The sequence below is a fragment of the Canis lupus genome, chromosome 4 (assembly GCF_003254725.2).
Source record: "Canis lupus dingo isolate Sandy chromosome 4, ASM325472v2, whole genome shotgun sequence".
Classification (NCBI taxonomy): Eukaryota; Metazoa; Chordata; class Mammalia; order Carnivora; family Canidae; genus Canis; species Canis lupus.
Window position 1 is genome coordinate 59,312,540 of NC_064246.1, and position 24,081 is coordinate 59,336,620.

General features: G+C 56.3%; 1 protein-coding gene and 1 long non-coding RNA gene across 2 annotated transcripts; one reads left to right on the top strand and one right to left on the bottom strand.

Moving 5' to 3' along the window:
* Positions 1–1,861: 1,861 nt before the first annotated feature.
* Positions 1,862–21,487, bottom strand: SLC6A7 (solute carrier family 6 member 7). Its single transcript, XM_025434738.3, has 14 exons — positions 21,327–21,487; positions 15,503–15,686; positions 13,706–13,837; positions 13,285–13,519; positions 12,694–12,832; positions 11,079–11,213; positions 9,920–10,023; positions 9,665–9,789; positions 8,868–8,980; positions 8,505–8,636; positions 7,937–8,036; positions 7,641–7,741; positions 6,933–7,100; positions 1,862–3,556 (listed from the first exon to the last, which is right to left on the bottom strand). The coding sequence occupies exons 1-14, from the start codon at positions 21,357–21,359 to the stop codon at positions 3,347–3,349; spliced, it is 1,911 nt and encodes a 636-aa protein (XP_025290523.1). The 5' UTR covers positions 21,360–21,487; the 3' UTR covers positions 1,862–3,346.
* LOC118354607 (uncharacterized) lies at positions 19,120–23,992 on the top strand. Its single transcript, XR_004815470.2, has 3 exons — positions 19,120–19,384; positions 20,305–20,434; positions 23,282–23,992. It is a non-coding gene; the product is annotated as an uncharacterized LOC118354607 (long non-coding RNA).
* The last annotated feature ends 89 nt before the right edge of the window (positions 23,993–24,081 follow it).

The following is a 24,081-nucleotide window of genomic DNA, read 5'->3' on the forward strand; positions in this document are numbered from 1 at the left end:
TGCTATTTCACTTCTTTTCAATCAGTTGCTCATCATTTTAAAAATGGGAAATTTGGGCATCGCAGGTGGCTCAGCAGTTTAGTGCCTGCCTTCAGCCCAGATTGTGATCCTGGAGACCCAGGATCGAGTCCCACGTTGTGCTCCTTGCATGCAGCCTGCTTCTCCCTCTGCTAGTGTCCCTGCCTCTCTCTCTGCATCTCTCTGTGTCTCTCATGGATAAGTAAATAAAATATATTTTTAAAAAATAAAGATAAATAAAATGGGAAATCTCTTACAAAAGTCCAAACTTCCAACTTCTCTTAAAAAGCTGCAGTATCTGGCAACCTGGGCCCCTGAAGAGAGGCATGTTGTTCCCACTCCTGACTCGTCTCTGCCACATTCACTAAGGGTCAGTTACTGCTTACTCTGCTGTTCATACCTACAGCTTCGCTCGCCTGGTTGCTCTGCAGGCACTGGGTTTGTCACCTGCTATGGCATGCTGGGGTTCCACTCCAAACAGGGTCTTCCTTGAGCGGCCCACTATACTGCCATGGATTCCTGCAGCGGGGGGGGGGGGGGGGGGGGGTCCCTGGTCTCCAGTAAGTTTCCACTGCCATGGGGCCTGGTTGGGGTCTGTTCTGAGCCAGGGAGACCTGGAGTCAATAAAGGGATGGGGATGGGGGCCGTGGGGAGATGGCGCTGGTGGCAGAGGCAGGGGTGGGAGGGGAGGTGATGGGACAGGACAGGCCATCTGGGAGAAGCAGAAAGGGGAGAAGCAGGACACTGGAAGACTGGGGCCAGGGAGGACAGACCAGGAACCTCAGGCCCAAGCGTTGGGGCGGTGAACTAGTGGAGGAGAGGCAAGAGGAAGCAAGGCAGGGGAAGTGAGGCAGGGGGAGGTGAAGCTGGTGGGCTCCATAGACTCCTAGAATCCTCCAACTACAGACTGGGAACCCAGGAGAAGAGAGGCCCAGGCTTCCGGGATCGCCCATTCCAACCCCTAGGACCCCAGGCTGCAGCCAAGAGGCTGAGTGCGGGATCCTCACAGGACCATGGCCTGGGGTCTGTCCCAGAGAGAGCCAGGAGGGCCTGAAGAGTGCTTCCTCCTGGGATGGGGCCCCTGAGCCAGCAGCCCGGTAGCCCTAGCCTGGTTGGAGCCTGTCCCCAGGGTGTGGGAAGAGGCATCTTGAATTGGGAAGTCCATTCTTGCATCCTCAGCACATTAGCAAACCCATGCTTCCCTCCATCTAGAGCCCCAAAGCCCCAAACAAAGAGGGGCAGGAGGGGGCCCGGCCCTTTGTTAGGGGAAATTTATTAATATCCAAAATATGCAGCAGCCCTTCCTCTTCACCCCCAATCAAAGCCTTTCTTGAAACACCTGGGCCTTGCATTTGAAAGGCCCTGGGGCTCTTTTATGTGGCAAGGTCCTGCCAGGAGGGGGTGGGGAGCACCAGGAAATTCTTCCAGCCTGGGAGGTTTGGGGCTCCTCCCTACCCTGGTCTCCCAGCCCCGGCTACACCTGGGGTAAGGCTGGGAGCAGCTGCAGCTGGGAAGGGGAATGTCAGCTGCCCGGGCTTGCCTTCCGCTCTGCCTGCCTCGCTGGGTACCTGTGAGCAAGGCCTCCCTGCCTTGGAGGGCCTCAGTTTGTCTGTATGTATAATGGGGGGCTAAGTTGTCTTGGAGGGCTTCCTCGTCTTCACCCCCCTTTCCCCAACCCCACTCCCCTGACCGACCATGGCCACAGAGAAATGGGACAGCAAGTGTCAGAAGCCAGGAGAGCCAGGAAAGCGAACAGCAGAGCCTCAGTTCCCTCATCCGTCCCACAGAAGCTGGAAACCCCAGTGCTGCCCACATCACGGTTCTCGGCAGTCAGGAGAAGGGGTAGGAAGGATGACCTCATTGGTGTTTATTAACAGTAAACCAACAGAACACGGACAGGCTGGGGAGACGGCTGGAGGGAGGGGGTGCGCAGGCGGCCCATGAGGGTGCCCTGCCCCGCCCGGGCACATTGGCAAGCTCCACATCTCAGGGAAGGGGGGACCCCAGGACGGCCCCTCCTGTGCCCGGGGCTGAAGATGCCAAGGCCTCTGGCCACAGGCTTGAGGTGCTGGCTGCCCTTGGCTCTTGGCCTCCACCCTCATGCCTGGGCCCAGGGACCCCCGCCCCCGAGCAGAGTGTGCAGCATCAGGACAGATGTCGTGTGTGCAGACCACCTCCAAGCCTTCTGGTCGCCCTGGCTGACCCCGGCCAAGGCCAATTTCCCAGCAGTGCCTGGAGCCAGAGGAGACGGCGAGGTCCACCGGAACAGGGAGAATGGAGTGGAGGGGCTTTGGGGCCTGACTAGGACCCCTCACGCCCACCTCTCCACTTGGTCCTCTGTCCTGATCACGCCCGCGCTCCCTACACCCGAGGGCATGGGGTCCAGTGAGGGAAGCCGAGGGCCCTTCTTAGAAGTGTGGGGTCAAAATAAAATAACTGTTTCTCTGGAGGGGAAAAAAGTGTGGGGACCTCCTCCTTTCCCTACCCCCACCCCCTCAGGCCACCAGCCCCTCTCTCCCGCCCCCCCACGGGCCTCCCACCGCCACCCTGTCCCCTCTAATCCACCCTGCACACTGACCCTGAAAGATATTCTATCTAAAGCGCGACAAGATCATGCAAACCCCTGCCCCCCCTTGTCCCCTGCTCCCCTCCCCCTCATTCGACATTGCCCCCTGGACCCTGCTGTAACCTAGTAATACCCAGGTCTCTGCCCTGGGCTCCAAGTGGTGGTGGGGAGCCCAGGGGCTACACTGGGGCCTCCACACCCTGCCCTCCTCCCAATTTCCCATCGTCCAGGGCCCTCAGACCTCACCACCTTCAGGAAGCCTGGCCCTGGCATGGGAGCCCATAGGCTCTTTCTCTCACTTCACTGCGAACCCTCGGTGCCCGGGGGGCCTCGTGGGCCTCGCCATACCCCGAGCATCCCTGCCCAGCTCGGGATTCTGGCTGTTTGAAGTGTGTGGGGCAGGCTCCCCTAGAAAAGAGAGGAGTCTGGGCCCTGAACAGAGAGGCGAGAACGATGCCAGCTTCCAGGTAAGAAAGGGAGCTGGTTGGCCAGGAGGCCTGGGGTCCAGTCCCCTCTGCCATGCGACCTTGGGCAAGTCCCTCCTCCCTGGCCACAGTTCATCCACCTGCAGAATGAGGACTGAGCTTCAAGTGGGTTTGTGTGCGTGTGTGGAGAAGGTAGACACAGGAGAGGCAGAGGCCACAAGGAAGGACTTGCACTGGGGACCCACCGTGGCAACCTCTGCCGCGGGCCTCTCAGCACCCCGCAGGGCACGGCCACCCTTTGCAGCCGGCGGGGCCTCCTGTCCGCCTGCCTCCCGGCTCACATCATAGACTCCTCCTCCTCGGCGATCTCGCGGTCCACCTCGATGGCAGTGTTCTCAAAGCTGGTGATGCCTCCGTACTTGCGCATGTGCACCATCAGTGGCTTGGGCGACTGGCTCCCCGCCAGCGTGGCCACGTACATGCCAGTCCGGTTCTCCTCCAGCGACGGGCCCCAGTCCATGGCCGGCCGGCTGGCCTGCTGGAGCCGCTGCGGCAGAGCAATGACAGCGGTGAGAAGGGCCGGCGCTCACGGAGTGCTTCCGGGGGGCCAGGCACCCGCAGAGACCTAACCACATCACCTGGTCAGCCCTTGCCACGATCCCGGGGGGGCGAGGGCAGTGGCACCTCCCCAGGCGAATGAGTCACCTGCCCAGATGAGAGTCCTGCTCTGTCACTTGCAAGCTGGGTGGCCTCTGGCCATGGGATTTAAGCTTTCCGTGCTCTACTTCCTCCTCTGTAACTTGGGGATCATGATGCCCTCACAGGGTTGTCAGGAGGCACCGAGACGGAGCAGTTAGCAGGGCGCTGGGAACAGGCTAGGGCCCGGTAAGTGGTGCTGCTATGATTGCATGCCAGCCAATCCAGGAGCCCGCTCTGGGTCCCTTCCCCTAAATGCTGAGTCCTAAGCAGCTGGGAGCTTAGGGGAAGAGCCAGGAGCTGGGAGCCTGAGGCAGGGATTGTCGCTGACCCTCCAAGCGTCTCACATTTGGCCTCGCTCTGACTCTGATGGCTGATCTTTCCCCCTCGAGCCCCAGTTTCCATGGAAGGAGCGATGTGACTAAGATAATGACTAAGTCTGAACGTTCTAGGGTTCCTCCCTTCCCAGACCATTCCCAAAGCCCTCTGCCTGCCCTGAGGGGAGAAGAGCCCCAGACCCTTCAAGGAGGACAGACGACCAACATTAAGTGGAGCCTACTGTGTGCAGATTCAAGGAGGAATATGTGTGCGGTGTCCTTAGCCCAGGGTCTATCATGGCTCCATACTCCAAGCATAGTGACACTTACTGAACTGCTACTGTTGTAGAGCACGTGACCCCCCTGCTCAGAAACCTGCCACTGGCTTGTCATTTCACTTGGACTAAGGCCCAAAGTGCCTACCACAGCCTCCATGTCCTGGCCTCTGTCTACCTCCCTGATCTCATCGCCTGCCACTCTTCCACCGGCACCCACTGATCCAGTCTTGTCAACCTCCTTGCCACCTTCAAACATGCCAGCCTCTCCTGCCTCAGGGCCTTTGCACTGATTGTCCTTCTGCCTAAAATGCTCTCCCCTTAGACATCCACATAGATCATCTTGTTGGTTTCGCCAAGTGTCTGTCACCCCCTCACAGAAGTCTCCTCAGCCACCCTGGCCAAAATACCTTCCCCCATTCTCTATTCCTAAACTTTGCTTTTGTTTCAGTTTTTTATTTATTATCATTAAAGTATAGCACTTACCACTATCTTTATGTACTTGTTTATTGTCTGTCTCCCACACTAAAACACAAGCTCCCTGAGATCAAGGACTTAGATTTGTTTCCAATTGAATGCTAGAGCCTAGACCAACACTTCTTGACCTGAGTGCTCTGGATATTTTGGGCCGGAGAGTCCCTGTGTAAGAGCTCTCTGCGCACTGGGGGATGTTTAATGGCATCCCTGCTCTCTTGCCCCTGGGGGCCAGTAGCATCCCCTGTGCACATTATCCTCTTACGACAAGCAAAATGCCTCCAGACATTACCAAATGGCTTCTGAGAGCAAAATCACACCCGTGAGAATCCCTGGTGGGGAACAACACGTTCACCGTGTCCCAGCCCTGTGCTAAGTGTGGGCTGCTTCATCCTTACAGTGTCCCTGGGACAGGGGCATTATGACCTTCACGCTCCACCCCCACAGATCGCATCCGCAAGTACAGTTCAGCGAGGTCAGTGAACTTGGCTAAGGTCACACGGCTGAGAAGTGGTGATGCTGGGGTTTGAACCTGGGCGGTCTGACTCCATCCTAAACTTTTAAAATGCTCTGCTTTCCTGCCCCTCCCATTCCTCACTACATTGATGAGCTTCTTTTCTTCTCACAGCAACCCTTACTTTAAGGACAGAGAAAAGCAAGTTTCAGAGAGGTGCATTAACTTGCTTAAGGCCACGCGGCTGGCAAACGGCAGATCCAGGATTCCTCCTAATGTGTCAGTGCTGGAAGCCCTGGTCTCTGGAGCTGGTACTTGGAGCCGGCCAAGGACTCCTCTGCAGTGCTCACCACCCAACAGCATGGCCCTCCACCTGGCTGTTGGTGGCTGCGGCAGCAGGGCAGGAGGGAAGCTTAGCGAGGCTGGGGCACTGTGAGTCCAGGGGGTTGGGGACCTCCACCCTGGGCAACACCCCTCTCCTCCTTCCCTTTGCAGACACCTTGCTTCTCTGGCAAGGAGACAAGTTTCCCTTAGTAGCACAGGTGGGGCTCCCAAGGTTGGGAGAAGGCAAGGGGTTAGCTCCCAGTGACACAGCAGCTCTGTGTCCACAGAGCAGGGCTGGACCCCAGGACTGCCCTGTGGTCTGGGTGGTGCCGCCACAGCCCACTTCTGCCCTGAGCCTCTTTCCAGGCGGAGATATGAAGGTGGGGTGAGGGCCAGCGGAGGTGCAGTGCAGCAGCCTGGGGAGTGGGCGCACTAGGGTGCTGGCAGGCAGGCTGGGGGCAGTGGGTGGAGGGGCACAGGAGGCTTGCCTTGTAGCCAATTCCAGTGGTGTAAATATCCCTGCCAAGGTCATTTCCAAGTAACCAATGGTTTAACAACTGGCTCACAACATCCCTGAATATTTAGCTCTTAGCTCTCATGAACCAGTACCAGCTGGCTCCAGCATACCCCTGATGGGATATATGGGGTGTGTGGGGGGGGGTCCCTAGGCTCTCTCTGGACCCTAGGAGGCTCACTCAGCTCTGCTCACAGTGACGGCCTCTCCCCAGCGGAGGGACGCCACACCCATGGCCTCAGAAGTACAGAGCGTGGTGAGGCTCAGAGAGGTGCAGAGCATTGCAGTGGTCACACAGCATCATGGCACATCGACTGGCCCACTCCCCTGTGATGAGACCTGCAGATCCCCATGCCCAGACAACTTGCATCCTCTGCTTTCTGGATTTCTTCACAAAGCCTGGTGTGGGCAGGGCTCCCACCACCAGCCCATTCCCAGGTCACCCATGCACTGAAGCAGAGAGAAGGGTGACAACTCACCTTCTGGGGTCCCCATGTTGCCTTCTGACCCTGAGTTCCATAGGGTAGCTTTGGGCTGGTGACTAGAGTTCAAGACCTGACCGCTGCCCCACTCACAGTGGCACCCTGGGCCATTCCCTTGTCCTCTCCCCAAGACATGCAGGCATTGGCTGACATCTGTGGTCTTTGGATTGGGCTCCCCCCACCTCAGATGCCCCATGGGTGCCAGGGGAAGGACCCTAAGCCCCCTGAGCCTACCTCTTTCTAAGCAGGTCTGAGAAGATTCATAGCTCAGGCTACTGGTTGGAAAAGCCCGTGAGGCTTGGGTAAGGTGCTGGGGCAGATGTTTTCTGTTCTAGCAGGTGGGCCCAGGGCAGGAGGGCCGGGCAGACAAGGGCGGGGCAGACTTACCTCCCAGAGCGAGCCCTCCTCCCGAAGCACAGCCACCAGCATGCCGGCCGGGATCATGAGGCAGGACAACAGGCCCATCAGGATTCCCAGCAGCTCCGCCCAGGCTGGGAAGCGGTAGCTGCCATACTCTGAGGGCTGGTACTTGACGATGCTATACACCAGCAGGGCCTGTGGGTGGGGGCCCCAACATCACGGTGGGCTTCTGAAAGGCCCCGGAGCTTAGGATAACCCAGGTCTAAGCTACCTGAAGGCTGGAGAGAGCTCAGCCCAGAGCCACCCAGTGTCAGAGACAAGCCTGTCCTAAGCTGTATAGAACCTGAGACCATCTATCCTTGGAGCCTTTGTGAGGCCTGAGACGGCCCAGCTCTGAAACACCCCGTTCCTGAGAGAGCCTGTGCCTGAACTCCCATTCCAAGGCTGAGAAGCACAGATAGGCACCAACACACCAGCCTAAAGCCCCAGCCCTAAGGCCCTGCGGCCTGAGAAAGCCCCACTCGTTTTGCTAACGGAACGTGGGGCTAGGCCCAGCCCAAAAGCTGGGAGCATCAAGGGGGAGGGCAGTAGACCAAGATCCCCATGCCCACCCACCCCTCAGCCCCGACAGAGGTCCACTCTGGGCCAGGGCAGTCCTACCAGCCTGAATACCCAGGAGGGGACCCTACTCTCAGCCCTGGGTCCCAGCCGGCAGCCCTCCTTCCCACCCGTTACCAGGAGTGTGGCCGGGGACAGGAACAGCCAGCAGGCCCTGAAGTAGAGGCCCGGCTTGAAGCCCAGCATCATGTGGATGTCTCGGCAGAACCTCTGGATGCCTGCACAGGGGAGGACAGGAGCATGGCCCCACTGGCACCCCCCACGAGCACCAGCAGCCCCTCCTCCACCCCACTGCACCCACTGGAGACGCTGGCCCTTGGGAGCAGGGACCCAGTGCAGGGGGGCGCTCCACAGTAGACTCCCATCCTCCCACTGTGGGGAGCCTCAACTCCCTAGCCCATGGCCCCTCTCACCATACACCCGGGTGACGGCGAGGCACGTGGTGATCACTACCACCATTAGCCCGAAGCTGGCACTGTAGTCATCCAGAAGCACCAGCCAGTACATGCCTCCCTAGAACACAAGTCACAGCTCTGGGGTTCCCTCACCCCAGTCTTGCTCCGTCATGCAACCCCTTCTCCAGGCAGGGAGTGGGCAGGAAGCAGCCAGGTGATGGCAAGATGATGACAGCATGACCACTGTCCACCCACTGAGCCTTTATACACATCATCTTATCGGAGCCTCACAATGATCCTAGATGTAGGCTCCCACTTTATTGGTGGGAAAACAGGCTGAGGAAGGTGAAGCCACTTGTCCTGAGGTCCTTCAGTAAGTGTAGGAGCCAGGCTTGAAGCCAGGTCTTTTATTTCAAAGCCAGGACTCTGGGCCACAGGGCCAAGCTGCCTCGGGGGGAGAGAGCCTGGGGTGGGCTAGCCTCCTCCCAAAGAGGAAGAAGCAGGTGGCCCCGCGAGTAGTCACAGACATTGCTGCAGGCACCTGGCCTTGCCTCCCCCACCAGCTGCCCACTCTCCCTGCACTCACATCGGTGGTGAGGACCAGCCCCATCAGGTACATGGCCACGCAGATGAGCCCCGAGAACACAGCCTTCTTGGGCCGCAGGTAGTATGGGAACTCGTCCGTCACAGCTGTCACGATGGTCTCCAGGAAGGCAAACTGGGGAGGAGAGAAGGAGGTGTCAGAATTCTTGCCCCACCACACATACACACACACGTGCACAGACACACAAACTCACACAGACACACACACACTCAGATATACACACATCACACAGACACACACATACACATAACACATCACGTGTGGACACACAGACACACATCACACAGGGACACACCCAGATGCACATCACCCCGCAAGGTGCACGCCGGCACAGACAAGGCTCACCTGGCTATCCAAGCCAAGAGTCAGGAGCATAAAGAAGAAAAGGAAGGACCAGAAGGGCGACAGAGGCAGCATGGTCATGGCCTGTGGGTAGACGACAAAGGCCAGGCCGGGGCCTGGGCCAAGGGCAGAAAGGGTCAGCAGCCCGGGGCATGCACGAGGTAGGCCCCCGTAGGCACACTCAAACATACAGGGTCGCTTACACCCGCTTGGGTACACTAGGGTCACAAACCCAGAGATGCACGCTGACTGCACACTTGAAACGCTTAACTCCTAGGACACAGGCCAGTACACTGCCGGTGTGCAATGAACACAGAGTGATAAAATAAATGAATTAATAATGAGCACAAACACAAGACTCACTAGGAAACCTCATTTGAATACACTTATGTACACCATCATTTACACAAACAATCCCACTCCACACATACTTAGACACATCCACTGGCACAGGACACTGATTCACATCCTCACTTGAACCCTCCATTCACTGGCACAAGACATCTTGACACAGGAAATGACTCATTTGGACAAGCAAGGCGAGTTGCTGAGATGTAACAAAACAGAAGACAATCTCGCACAGAAATTCATTTCTCTGCAGACACAGGTTGCCCACCCACACCCTTTGCACTTGCACACCCAGAGACCAGGTAAGACACGTTCCTTTGCATGTGCGCACATCCACACACACACTGGCCACAGCCATCCACAACCTTGCAGGTCCACACGTGTGCCCCCTGCCCAGCCCCAGCTGTGCCCAACACACACCCTCACCCACCAGGGCTGGGCAGCCGGCCCACCTGCTTTGGCCACTTGGTCCACAGGCACACCCAGCTCCTGAGACATGTAGCCCAGCACAGAGAAGATGGCGAAGCCAGCCAGGATGCTGGTGACGGCATTGCCCAGAGTGACGATGAAGGTGTCTCTGCCAGGGGAAGTCCAGGCACACAAGCCCAGGCCGGAGTGAGCGGGCCCTGCCTTCACCCCGCAAGGCCTGCCCTGGCCAGCCTCTCTCCTCCCTGCTCCGGCCCCAGGGTCTGTCAGGCTGCACTAACCTGTAGATGTTCTGGTGAAATGTGTTATAGGAGGCAAAGGTGAGCAGACCCCCGAAGCCCACACCCAGGGAGTAGAAGATCTGAAGAGCAGCTTCGATCCACACCTGTGGCAGGGAAGAATGCAGAGGGAGAGCAAAGCGAAGGGGCTGGCACACCACAGCCACATCCAGGGGGCCAAGGAAAGAGGAGGGAGGAGGTGGGGCGGGAGCTAGCCAACAGGTCCAGGGAACGGCGTGGTGAAGAGCCTGGCCCAGAGTAGGTCAGGAGGAAAAAAAAAAAAACCTCTCCTGGCCTCAGTTTCCCCATCCAGAATCTAGATGATCGCTAAGGTGGGTCCAATTCTGAAGGAAGTCGTGTCTTATGTAAATTCTCAGTAGATCCATGTTGACAACGAGCCCATGGAACCCCTTTACTTCCTCCTTGCATTTGGAGGGCCCTCAATGTGATTCCCTCCTTTGTGGCTGTATGGTCTCTCCTCTCTGAGCCTCGGGACCTCCCTCTGTAATGCAGGGATAGGAAGAGGAGTTCCCTTATAGGGTGGCAGTAAGGATTCATGACTACCTACGTGCCAAGTGCTAGGGCAGGGTCAGGCACTCATCCCTTAACAAATAAGAAATGTTAGCCGTCAGCAGTACTGTTTCTGTCATTACTAATGCCCTCCTTGGGGTTTGGAGTCAGACACATCTGGGTTGGAACTCCAGCTCTGCCACTCCCTAGCCATGGGACCTTAAGCTTATCACTCTTTTGGGCCTCAGTTTCTTTGCCTGTAAAATGGGAGAATAACGTCTACGTTTTTGTTTTTTATGTCTACTTTTTTTTTAAGGTTTATTTTTTTAGTAATCTTTACATCCAATGTGGGGTTCAAACTCATGACCCTGAGATCAAGAGTCACTTGTTCCTCTGACTGGGCCGGTCAGGCGCCCCAGAATAAGGTCTACTTTTTTTTTTTTTTTTTTTTTTTTGTAATAATGTCTACTTCTGAAGTAGAAGAATAAGAAATGAAAGAGACACAGTGTTGAGCACAGAGTGTGGTACCAAGGGCCCACCACACGGAGGACTCCTACCCGCTGCCCTCTTTTTCTCCAGGGGGCCCTCCTCCTTTTGCCCCCTGGCTTAAGGCCTGATCCCTCCCTCTGCGCCCCAGCCCCGAGAGCCTCACCTTGGAAGACAACAGATGGTGGAACTGGGGGGTGAGATAGAACTGGATGCCCTTCCAGGCCCCTGGGAGCGTGACTCCTCGGACCAGCAGCATGAGCAGGATGAGGTAGGGGAACGTGGCCGTGAAATACACCACCTGAGATGTGATAAGTGGCGATGGCAGGCAGGGAGGACCCTGCTTCTACCCTGTTCCTCTTCCAGAAATCCCCGTCTTACCTAACTCGCCTCCTCAACCTTTGGGTAGGCCAAGCTGAGAACAGCCATCATCTATGATGCTTCTCTTTCCCTCCCCGCCTCCCACCCTCCACACACAGATCCTTCATTAAAACCCTGTCACTGCTTCCTGAGGTGTCCCCAACCCATCCTGTTTCCAGCTCTGCTGCGCCCCACTCCAGGCCACCCTCAGCCCTTGCCTAGAGGCCTTGTCTAGGGTTTATGAGACTCTCCTCCTGCCATATGCTCATTCCCTCCCCGCCCCAGCCCATGCAACCCATCCTGTGTGGTCATCTGCCACTGCACATTCCCAAAGTTCCCCCTACCCTGTCTCCATCTGTTCCCAAACCTCCAGGTACTTCCTCGGTAAACACCACCAGGTCTCAAGCTCCCCACTGCCCGGATTTGCACCTTGATCACTTCTCTCTTTCTCATTGGTTTCTACCCTACCTTTCTAAGTCTTTCTTTTGGTGCCACTCCTCGTGGGTGACACTTCTCAGCACTTTGCACAGGGACAAGTTCTAATTTATAAATGATTGAGTAAACCATTCAGAAGGCTTCCAAGTCTTTCTAAGCCAGCTTCATGGTCCTTTCCACCCTTCATAACATCAGGTGGGCATCTGTGGTTTTGTCTTCCTAGCATCCAGCTGGTCTCCTTCAGATACCAATCCTCTGACTTTCCCTAGCTGGGGCTGACTCCATTCCCAGCTCCGGGGATGGGCATATGACGAGGCCCAGGCAAGTACAGCACCCCACCCTCCTGAACACAGTGACTGGTTCAGGGATGGGTACATGACCCTGCTTACACAGTGAGACTCAGTTCTAGGGGTTTTGAAAACTGGGGCAAGAGAGAGAACTCTTGGGTAGGCAGGTAAGATGGAAGCCTGAAGCTGCTAAGGGGACCCTCATGGAGAATGAAGCCTGAGAAGGAAGCCAACTGGAGGAAGGCACTCCTGAGAGACCCAGAAAACCATATTCCTGATGACACCCATTGAATCCTTAGACCAGCTGTACCTGAAGCACACCCTTTGGACTTTCCAACAGACCAAATGGGCTCTAGTCACTTGTACCGACACCTAGACCCACCTTCCAAGCATCCAATAAGCCAACTTGCAGAGCCTCTTCAAAGTGCCAAGCACTGGGTTAGGATACAAACTTGAGTAACAGAGAGGGCCATCCTTGACAAGTTTCCAGTCTAGTGAACCAGTGAACCAGCCTAGCCACCATCCATCCTTACCTCCAAATCTTTCTTCCAGCAGTGCTTCCCACCCCCCACACCCGCACCCCCACTCCCAACCTCTTCCCAATTCATCCTCTCAGGCTCAGTCCATGCCCTGCTGCCTCCTCCAGGAAGCCCTCACCCCTCCCAGCCCCGCAGGCCTCTAGGACCCCCCAGGGCTCACCTTGCCCGAGGACTTCACACCCTTGAGGATACAGAGGAACACGATGACCCAGGCAAGCAGCAGGCAGAGGCAGAGGTTCCAGCGGATCTCCCCGGGACTGCCAATGCCCTGGCTGCCTTGGATGTGGAGAACGTAGCGGCTGTGGGGGATGAAGATTTGAGTGTCCTCTGGTCACCCTGCCACACTCCACGGGCATGGGGTAAAGCTGTGGCCAGCAAGGTTACTATTACTGGTGTCATCAGCATCATGATTATCAGCCAGTGTTTACTGAGCATGATTATCCAATAGGCTGGTGGCACAATTTATACTTCCTTCCTTTAAGCCTCACAACGACCCTCAGAAATACTATTATCATACCCACTTCAAAGATAAAGTATCAGAAGCCAAATACTTTGCGCAAGGTCACACGGCTGGTCGGCGAAGAGCTGGGATTAGAAGCCAGAGTCCACCTAACACCAGTACCGGGATTCGGCCTTCCAGGTACAAGCTGAGCCCCCCGGGGATGCCGGCCCATTCCTGCCCCTGTCATCACCCCCCACCCCGGCAGCTTGGGGCCCTCCCAGACAGCTGCTGGGCCGGCAGTGGCCTGACCTCCAGTACTCCTCGCTGGGGCTGACAGTGCTGGTGAGGTTGAGGGGCAGGGCCCCATTGCCACCCTTGGAGCCTCTATGCTCAAGACAGAGGTCCGTGTTCCACCAGTTGCCACAGTGCTCCCAGGGCAGGTTGCTGGTGAGGGAGGCAAAGAGGTAGAAGAGGACGTAGGCGATGATCATGTTGTAGTAGATGGCCACCAGGCCTACGATGAGCAGCATGGCCGCGCCGGCACCTGGGCGTGCGGGAGAGGGGGCTGCCCTCAGGTCAGGCCTTCCTGTGGGCCAGGCTGTGGGGCCTCAGAAGCCATCCTCCCTCTGTGGACTTCGCTTCCCTCTCTGCCTAGAGAGGCTGAGGCATGGGGGGCAACCTCCCTGCCTCCCCCAGGCCAGGACCCCTGCCATGACTTATGAGGCCTCACCTTTGAAGAGGGGACTGATTTTCCAGACGGCCAGGGGTCCCAGGCTGGAGAACTGGCCCAGAGAGAGCTCAAGGAAGAAGAGAGGAATGCCACAGATGGCCAGCATAAGGAAGTAGGGCACGAGGAAGGCGCCTGGAGGAGGAAGAGGAGGAGGAGGAGGAGGAGGAGGAGGAGGAGGAGGAGGAGGAGGGTGGTCGGCAAGGTCTCAGGTGGGTCAGCTCCTCTGAGGCCCAGCCCCGCCCCCGTCCTGATGGCAGACACCTGCGACCCCACGGAGTCCTTCTCCTGTGGACTGGGACTGATATATATCAGATCACTGAGGGCTAAGGGGGCTGGCGGGGCTTTACTCACCTCTGCAGCCCCAGTGCCCAGGGCAGGGCTGGGCTCAGAGCAAACACTGAGTGAGTGAAGGAACACTTGAGGGAATGCCCTGCCGGAGAAAGTGCAAACTCCTCAGTAGGAAACGAACGCCCTCGGGATCTGGCCCCAATCTACCTTCCTGTGTCCTCTCTGCCATGCCACCTTAGGTGCTGGCGGCTGCCACCAGTCGTCCCCTGTGTCCCACACCCCTCCCCATTGGCTTCTCCAATTGGCAGCCAGCTCCTTTAGAAAACTGCCCACCAGGCTCTGGGAGGGCTGTCGGTCATGCTAGCCCCTTACTAGCCACCCCTTCTGGGAGCCAGGCCAGTTAAGACACCTTCCCTGAGATCCTATATGGACGCGCTCAGAGAGAACAGCTCTGAGGATGAAGTCATTGTAGAGTTGTCTGTGGCCACCCCCTCCCCCACCTGCAAGGAGGGAGCTGGCCCCAGGAAAAAATGAGGTCAGCACTGAGAGAGAAACAGAATTGGGAGCCAGGGAAAGGGAGAGAGAGCAGACAGGACTGTGGCCATTATGGAGTTCCTAGAGCATCAGAGGCCAGCTCCAGTCTCACACTTTCCGGTCACAGCAATTCATCTTTTCCTTGCCTCATCTCCTATTTGGACTATTTCTGTCGCTCTGCCAATAGGTGCTTCTTCCAGGAGTTTGGCAGAGACGGAAGGAGGCTTCGAGGGTGGGTGGTGGGAGCACACTGGCTCTGGACAAAGTAGTCCTGGAGGTGGAATGTTGGGTAGGCCACCGTGTGACCTTGGACAAGGAACCTGGCTTCTCCAAGCCCTGGCTGTCACATCAAGGCAACCGTACCCGCCCAGGAGGGTTGTCATCAGGGTTAAGTGAGAGCACCAAGCCTGGGGCTGGCAGATGGTGAGTGCTCAACCCCAGCTATTGTTAACAAGACTCAGATCAGTCACTTGATGGCAAAGCAGGGACAACAGAGGATTGGTTTAAGGTGGGACGGACTTGGTGTTTGCAGTCGGAGTGGAAGGAACCAGAAGAGGAGGACAGATCGAAGATTCACAAGTGGGAATGACGGATGGAGTGAGGTCCTGAAGGGGGTAGGGGAGGAGGAAGGATGGGAGAACTTTGAGAGCACAGTGATCACTGCCAGGCAGGTAGGTACAGCCTGCTGTCATGAAGCAGAGGCAGCTTCTCTGCCCATCACTCAGGGCCCAGGCTTTGTGGGGGGAGGTGAGTAGGAATCCACTCTGGGCATGGGAGAGAGAGCGGAGGGGTTGGGGTGATGAAAAAAGACAAGGCAGAGAGAGCTCGGTTCTCCCAGCCCCATTTCACTGCTTTCAGTGAATTCCGCTCAAGGCCATCTAGGAGGTGGTGGCTAATGCCACTGAAAAACTCACTCCACCCCAAGCCTTGGCCTACTAGCCTAGATGCCCCACAAGCAGCCCTTTGGGCCCCTACCTCCTCCGTTGGTGTAGGCTCGGTAGGGGAACCGCCAGACGTTCCCCAGGCCCACACAGTAGCCAATGCAGGACAGCAGGAAGTCCAGCTTGCCCGTCCAGTTGCCCCGGTCTGCGGCAAAGTCCACATCCAGATCTACATCGCCCTGGTCACTGGGGGTCATCAGCAGGTCTGGGGTAATGGGCTGCCAGTAAAAGAGACCAAAGGGGTGAGGGAGAAAGAAGAGGCCAGGTTGTGACACATCCCGCCCCACATCCAAAATAAGAATATGAAATCAAACAGAGCTGAATATGGAGATACTCTCCTGGGTGAGGAAATCAAGTGCTCTGACCTGGGCTTTCACGTTATACATAGGAGCTCCTGGGGGTTGCAGGTCACTACAGACTTATGAGGCCAGCAGGGTGGCTCAGGCACAAAGAAAGCCAGCTTGATCTTAGTTCAGTTGACACAGAGGTCAAATCAAGGGAGGTCCTATGTTGATGACGATGACGATGATCTTAATAATGGTTACCATGTACTGAGCTCTTATTATATGCTGATTTCATTCTCAGAACAACACTGAGCTAAGTACTTGTTTAAGCGCTGTTTTATTTTTTAAAGATTTTATTTATTTATTTATTTATTTATTTATTTATTTATTTATTTATTTATTTAAAAGATTTTACCTATTTATTCCTGAGAGACACACAGAAAGAGGCAGAGACATAGGCAGAGGGAGAAGCAGGCTCCCCACAAGGAGCCCAATGTGGGACTCGATCCCAGACCACGGGATCATGCCCAGAGCCAAAGGCAGGTGCTCAACCACTGAGCCACCCAGGCATTCCTTCATTTGTTTATTTGAGAGAGAGAGAGAGAGAGAGCATGAGAGAGAGAGAGAGAGAGAATGAGCAGGAAGGACGGGTAGAGGGAGGAGGAGCAGTAGAGGGAGAAGGAGAAGCAGACTCCCTGCTGAGCAGAGAGCCCAATGTAGGGGCACCATCCCAGGACCCTGTGATCATGACCTGAGCCTAAAGCAGATGCTTAACCAGCTGAGCCACCCAGGCACCTCTTGGTCCTGGTTTGCTTGTTTTTTAAGATTTTATTTATGTATTCATGAGAAACACAGAGAGAAGAGAGAGGCAGAGACACAGGCAGAGGGAGAAGCAGGCTCCATGCAGGGACCCTGATGTGGGACTCGATCCCGGGTCTCCAGGATCAGGCCTTGGGCTGAAGGCAGCGCTAAACCTGTGAGCCAACCAGGCTGCTGGGTCCTATTTTAATCATGAGGACCACTGGGGCTCCAAGAGGTGTCAGGACATACCCGAGATTTTACAAGGCTGGCTGGTGGAGAGCTAGTTCTCAAGCCCAGAGCTTCTCAGCGGTGAAGCTCGAGTGTCCAACCTCCAGGGCTGCCTTTTGCTATTCCATTCCAGGCATGGTATTTTAAGAAAGACACAGATAGCTCGGAGCATGTCTACAGGGCAAATGGCCAGACAGGAGGGTGCTCAGAAGAAGCAGTCACAGGAGGACAGGGGAAGAAGTAGGGGCCCTTAGCACAGATAGAAGAGGACTTGGAGGGAACACAAGCTACCCCAAGGGAGGAATTCGATTTATGCTCTGGTGGCTCAAGGAGATCTATGGAGGACTGTGAATTTTAGTTCACCATCAGGAAGAGGCTACTGAGTTCCAATCTATCTCACAAAAGTCCTAATCTTCTTGTCACTGCAGGAGAGATGCATGCACAGAGGGGACCGGAAGCCAGCTGTCCCTAACATCCCTGCCTGCGATTCAAGGAGGGTGGAGAAGTCCACTGGGCATTCTCCCTCCAGACTGGGGCTGGGAAATGGAGGCTCTCCTCCAGCTGCTCAGAATGCTGGCCCGGCAGATGAGTTAGGACGTCTGTGAGCCGCTCAAGCTGAGGGCCAGCAAGGAAGCCCAAGGACACCAGGCCAACTACCTAAAATTCAGAGAGCAGTTCCCCAAAGTGTCTCCTGGAATGGGTCAGAAGAAAGGGTCAGCCATGCCCTTCCCACTTGCCTCTGAAATTCAAACCCATGGCAGAGAAGGACGGAACTGCAAAGAAAGCCAACTGTCAGGAACCTGGGAGGCTCAGTGGTTGAATGTCTGCCTTGGGCTCAGGGAGTGATCCTGGGGTTCTGGGATGGAATCCTACATGGGGCTCCCTGCAGGGAGTCTGCTTCTCCCTCTGCTGTGTCTCTGCCTTTCTCTGTGTCTCTCATGAATAAATAAATAAAATCTTAAAAAAAGAAGAAAGAAAGAAAGAAAGAAAGAAAGAAAGAAAGAAAGAAAGAAAGAAAGAAAGAAAGAAAGAAAGGAAGCCCATTGTCTAATTACATCACGGTTCTGAGAAAGGAGAAAGGACCCTCCTGCTTCTACTGAGAAATAGTGGTGAGAAAACAGTGATACCTCTGGACTGGGAGTCAGGAGACTACAATTCTAGTCCCAAGTCTGTGCCACTTCATGGTGTGACTTGAGGGAAGAGTTTTCTGGGCCTCAGTTTCCCCATCTCGAAACTGAGGGAATTTAATAGATCAGTGTTTCCAAAAACTCATCCCTTGGGATGTTCATAGACGCTCAAGACTTCTTCTTGAGTCAAAGAAATTGGGGGAACACTGGATTAACACAAAGCAAAACAGTTTTCTTTGTTGCAGGACTTGTCAGATCCTTTAATGCATCAATACCCACTGGGACTATCTAAATGGGGATTAGAATAGACAGTGTTCTGCAATTCTATTGAAGGAAAGGGTTTTAAGAAGCTTGCATGCTGAGATTTACTCTGAGAAATGTAGGTCCATCTATTAGTCTTCTGGCTCTAATGGCCTGTGAGGCAAGCTTCACCAGACCCTCAGCTAGAGACACTCACAGCCGTTGAAGACCAGATTGGCTCCTAGCACAGGGATTCGGGAATCAGCTACTGACCAGGTATTTTTTTCCCCTAAAATTGCTCTTCCTGGCACCAGCCAAGTGGGTGTCCACACACAAATTGGGTGGTGACAGAGGGGGTTTTGCCGGGCATTTGTCCTGTGAGCATTGCCGGGATAAAGAGGTGGAAGGAGAGTGCAGGTGTCATAGGACTGGAGGCATCCAGCTGCGGTGACAGGGTGAGGCGATGGGTTTGGGGGTAACAGTCTTGGTTGGCTCTCGGTGACAGTGGCGACCATGGTAACAATCCTGCCTGAGGCTGGCTATTGGCCAGAAGGGCAGTAATAACAGGGACAGCCTGGCATAACTATGTGTCTTGGAGATGATGATAACGAACGTGAACAAGCTGCTTTTCCAGTAATTGGGCTTGTGGTGATCTCAGACATGCTGGGCTGAGGGTAGCAGCAACCCCCAGACCTATCTGAAACCTGCCCCAGCCCTCTTAGCACTGTGCTTCCACAGTTTTCCTCCCCGGCTGGGTGAGTACGGGCCCCCTGGAATCACTCCCTGCCAGGTGAGCTCCGGGAGGGATGGAGGAGCAGCCAGTTGACACCGGCCCCTGAGACGGGGTAGTGTGGCAGGCCGGTCACCCTGTGAGCCCCCCAGCCCCGTCAGGCCAGCTGGCAGGAGGGCCCAGTAATGAGGTTCCTCTGATCCCTCCTGAGAAGCTGCTGCCCTTTCTCTGCTCACAGAGCAGTCCCGGCTCTCTGTTTCCATGGTGACAAGAGTTCCAAGAGCAGGATGCTGCCAGCTTTTCTGTCCCCCTCCTCCCCCAATCAGAGGGAAGCCTGCTCCTGCTCCAGGGACAGGGGACTGGGTCCTCCAAAGATAAGCCAATCCCAAGACCACCTGGAACCCCCAAGCCCACCATGGGCCGAATCCCAGGAGGCTGGCACATGGAGAGGATGGGACTGCCTGGGAGACAAGTAACCAAATCGATGGGGCAGCGTTGGAAGCTTGGTGAGTCGCTTCACACTTCCGCCTGGGCGTGAAGATCCCACCTCCGACTCCCCACTGCCTATCCCGAGTCACGCAGGAACGTAATCCTGAGTTTGTCAGGCCTGCACCCCCTCTGTTTAGGGACCAACAGATGTAGGTCACCAGCAGTGGCAGGCTCTGGGAGAGGTTAGCCTGCCCCAAGCCAAGGCTCTCAGACCTTCTGCAGGATGAGAGAGACAATAGAAATTTGGAGTCCAACTTCATCATTGTGCAGATGAGGAAACTGAGTCTCAGGGAGGGGAAGGGATGAGTCCAAGGTCAAATAGCAAGATAAGGGCAGAGCAAAACCAGATTCCACACCCCTGACTTTGAGCCCAGGGCTCATCTCTGAACAATGCTATTCCCTGGCTGATACCTGGCATTTCCTCCCTCCCTGCCCCCTTCACCTTGAGACCAAGGGAGAGGACACTGAAGCCAGGTGGCCCCACCCTGCCCTGATGGTCCTAGGTTGCTCAGCCCCTCTTTGGGAAAGCAGCAAGCTGCATCCCCCATGTCTGTTTTCTCCTTGTCTATAAAGTGGGGATAACAAGACACAGCTCCCAGGTAAGGCTTCACAGAACGTGGCTATACACAAGGTGTGGCCCTGTGGCAGTGAGGAACAGCAGCTCTTGTGGGGAGAGAAAGGGGAGAGAGTAGGAGAATGGAAAAGAGTGGGGAGCAGGACCCAAGAAGACCCAAGAGACCACAAACAGCCCCAAGAAGTCACTCATGTCAACGAATAAAAAAGACCCACTTATCACAGTGGTTCTCCGCCCAGCTGCAGGGTGGGGCGGGGTGGGGGAGAAGGCTCCAATGAGGGGCAGGAGGGAGGGGGATGGGGGTGGAAGTGGTCAATATAACACCAGCCCCTCAGAGTCCTTTCTCCCATCTGCCTCTACCAGCCCCTGCGGGGTCACCACATCCCCCAGGCCCCACTCAGGAACAGCGGGGCCTGCTTTGGTGCCTTGATACTGGAGCTGGATCATCAAATGATAGTCCAGGTTAGAGAATGGACTTGCCCAAAGTCTCAGGGTAAGTGGTATCTGCAGAAATAGTGCCCAGGAGTTCTGACTCCTTGGCTAGGACTGGTACTTTTAAGCCAAAAGCGAGAAAACTTGACCCAATACTCTTCCTCCCTGCCCACGCCCCGCCCCCACAGGCGACTTGGCTGGGGGGTCTAGCCCCACAGGAGAGGTGGGGAGGGGCTGTGGGCTCCACCAGGGCTCCAGAAGCACAGAGCTGGCCCTTCTCTCATGCCAGCTTCCACCCCACCCCCAGATCCCTTGGGTCTCCCTCTCTTCCCACCCTGCCCTTGCCTCCGGCCAGCCCCGCTGATGGGCAGCCTGGGGTCTTAGCGGGGGAGCTAAAGCGGATGGGCAGGAAGCAGGTGGCGGCCCCCCCGCAGGGCAAAAGCCTGGGCAGGAAAGACAGCGACCCCCTGCTGGCTCTGCGAGGCTGCTTCAGGGTAGAGCGCACGCAGGAGCACCAGGGCGGCTCCCCGCCCCCCGCCCCCCACCCCCGAAATTAGTCCAGCTAGAGGCTGGCGCTCAGCTCTGCTCACAGCCCGGACCCCAATCAGCCCCTGGGGGGAACGGCTGGGGTACTGGAGAGGGTGGGTGCTCGGCCCCAGACACCCCTACCCCGTGCCTCCTGGGGGTGCAGACACCTGTTCAAGGGCCTGGCCCACTGAGCCCCAGCCCCATCACACCACACCCCGACCCCCAGATGGGGACGGCCGCGTCGCCACCCCCACCCCCACCCCCCGGCAGGCCGTGACCCCGCCCCTCCTTGCGACTTAGCTCAGCCCGGCCTCCCCCAGCCCCGAGCCGGGACCGGCCGGCGCCCTCTCAGACCCTCCCGGGGCCTGGATGGGGGCGGGCCTCTGCTCCCCTCCCTCAGGTGCGCCCCCGTCCTCGTGCCCTACCTTGCGTTGGGGAGCTCCCTGGAGCTTCTTCATCTTGGAGGGCGGGCTGCCGGGGCTCCCCGGCTTGGCTTCCCCCCGGAGCCGAGAGCGAGCGAGCGAGCCGGAGACCGCGCCGCCGGCCGGCCGCCCACTTTGCCCCGGCGGCTCCCGCGCACCGGCTGGGGGGGCGCGGGCGCAGGCGCTGCCGTCTGGCGGCTGCGGGCGCGGGGCGCGGGGCGCGGGGCGCGGGCCGGGCGCTGCGGACGCCCTGCCTCTCCCTGCGCAGCGCCGAGCCTGGGGAGGGGTGCACGGCTGCGCCCGCGTAGACACCCAGACAGACGGGCTGACGGACCGACAGCCGGGGGATGCGCGCGCCCCCGCACGCAGAGCTGCGGATTGGAGGGGCCCGAGCGCAGGAGGAGGGGGGTCCGCGACGGGAACCCTCGGAGGTCTGGAGGCCTCGGCCACCGTCTCCTGCGTGACCTTGGGCAAGTAACCTGCCCTCTCTGGGCCCCCCTTTCTCCCATTGGGCAATGAGAAGGGCAGGCCACGTGCATGGACACTGACAGCCCGCTCCTGGTTCCGCCAAGCCAGTGCCTCCTCCTCTTTGCTGTGTGACCTTGCCCACGTTAAATAAGATCGCCCCCCCCCCCCCTGCCTTTTCATCTGGAAAATGGGGATAAGAATCTTACCACCCTTTCAATAAGGTGAGGAATCCAGGGAGATTGTGCCTAGAAAACATGTAGTGCAGGGCAAGGCACATAGTAGGGGCTCAGTTGACATTCACTGACTATGAGTTGCCCACTCTTGCCAACAAAAGGAACAGCAGCCATGAATCAGGTATTTATTCAATCGTCCTAATCTACCAATATTGATTGTACCAGATCCTGGGCCAGTTCATATTGTCTCAACACAGTGACCTGGAGGGACAGATGGTATCATCCTTATTTTACAGATGGGCAAACTGAAGCAAAGAGGTTAAGTTACTCACTCAAGGTCACAGAGCTAGTGAGTGACACCAGTGACAGAGTCAGGCCTCATGGACCTTCTGGGTGGTCTGGAACATTTCTCCTTTCCCTGGGATGAAAGAGATACAGGGAGGTTTGGGCAAGAACAGATAGGGCAAGTGTCACCGTGTTGCGATGGCTTGTGACTTACATGATCACCCGGGTTCTTAGCCACCAGCAGTATGACCCCAGGAATGTTATAATTTCACATCTCTAAAATGAGCCATCAGGGACGCTGTGCCTGACTGACCTATCAGGGCCTTGTGAGGGTCTGTGTGAGCCTGTGACTAGGATGGGAAATTATTAGCTAGAGCGTTCATGCCCATTGGTCTCATACATGCTAGTGGATCTGGCATATGCATTACAAATCATGCCCCTTTCACTCCAGTGTCCCGGTTCAGGCACTAAGCCATAGTGCCTGAACATAGTGGGTTGCCCTACCATCCGCCACAACCCATTGGGGAGAGTGAGTATAAGGGCCTGTTGTCTCTCGTACCCCTGGAGCCTAGAAGGAAGCAAGAGGGGTTTATATGGGAGTACAGGCTTGGGTAAAGGGCCTGGCTGGGTCCTGGGCCCACCTTTCCTCCCCAGGTCCCACCCAGCTGCTCCTTCCTTTAAGCATGTCCTTAGAACACCTGGGTGGCTCAGTAGTTGAGCATCTGCTTTTGGCTCACGGCATGATCCCAGGGTCCAGGATCAAGTCCCACATCGGGCTCCCCATAGGGAGCCTGCTTTTCCCTCTGCCTATGTCTCTGCCTCTCTCTGTGTGTCTCTCAATAAATAAATAAAATCTTAAAAAAAAAAAAAAAAAAAAACCTGGCCTCAAAGGGCTGGCCAGGGGGTCTCCAGATGCAGGAGGAAAGAGCCCTTTAGGCATGAATGTGAATGGAAGAAGCCTTCTTGGAACCCTACTGTGTTCATTGGATGAAGGATTATATCCAATATCTAACTTATGATTCTTTCCAACAGCTTGGGAAGACTGGTTTGTGCATCCCTGTTTTGCACCTGAGGAAACTGTCTCAGAGGAGTGAAGTCATATACCCAAGGTCACACAGAGCACGGAATCTCTGGGCTTTGGAGAGGGGAGAAGCCCATGGCTCCTGAATCCAAGAAGACCCAGGCACGACTCACCCCTGCCCCTCCCTTAGGGCCTGTCAGTTCTCTTACAGCACAGGCTGTAGCTGTGCTCAACAACCCCATCATTAGACCCTATGGAAGGTCCAGAGAACTACAGGAAGAGGGACTAGAGGTGAGGCATTGGCTCAAGAGCCCTGGAAGACTGGCCTCTTTATGGCCCCTTCCCCATTGTGCCTGCTTCCCCCGGATTCAGCCCTGGGGGGAGCCGCCAGCCTTGCAGAAGTGGGAGGGAAGAGGACTGGATCTTTAGCCTTCCTCAAGCAAACGTGTCATGGGGTGACCACTGAACATCCCTGGCAGTCCCTGGGGCTGTGAGTGCAAATGGATCCAGGCTCACACTTTTCAGATGGGTACACTGAGGCCCAGAATAGGCAGGCAGGACCCGCACAACTACTGTGTAAAGCAGAGGCGGGGTTACTCCTGGCATCTAGGAGTCTGACCCTGCACAGGCTCTGCCCTCTAGATCCTCTGCCCTATCACTACAACCCTTGGTGGGAAAGTCTGGTCTTCATCAAACAAACAAAACCCCAATATTTTCTAGAAGATATTTTTTTTTTTTTTTTTTTTTTTTTTTTTTTTTTTATTTTCTAGAAGATATTGTCCACGTAAGCCAACCTGCCCATGTAGGCCCC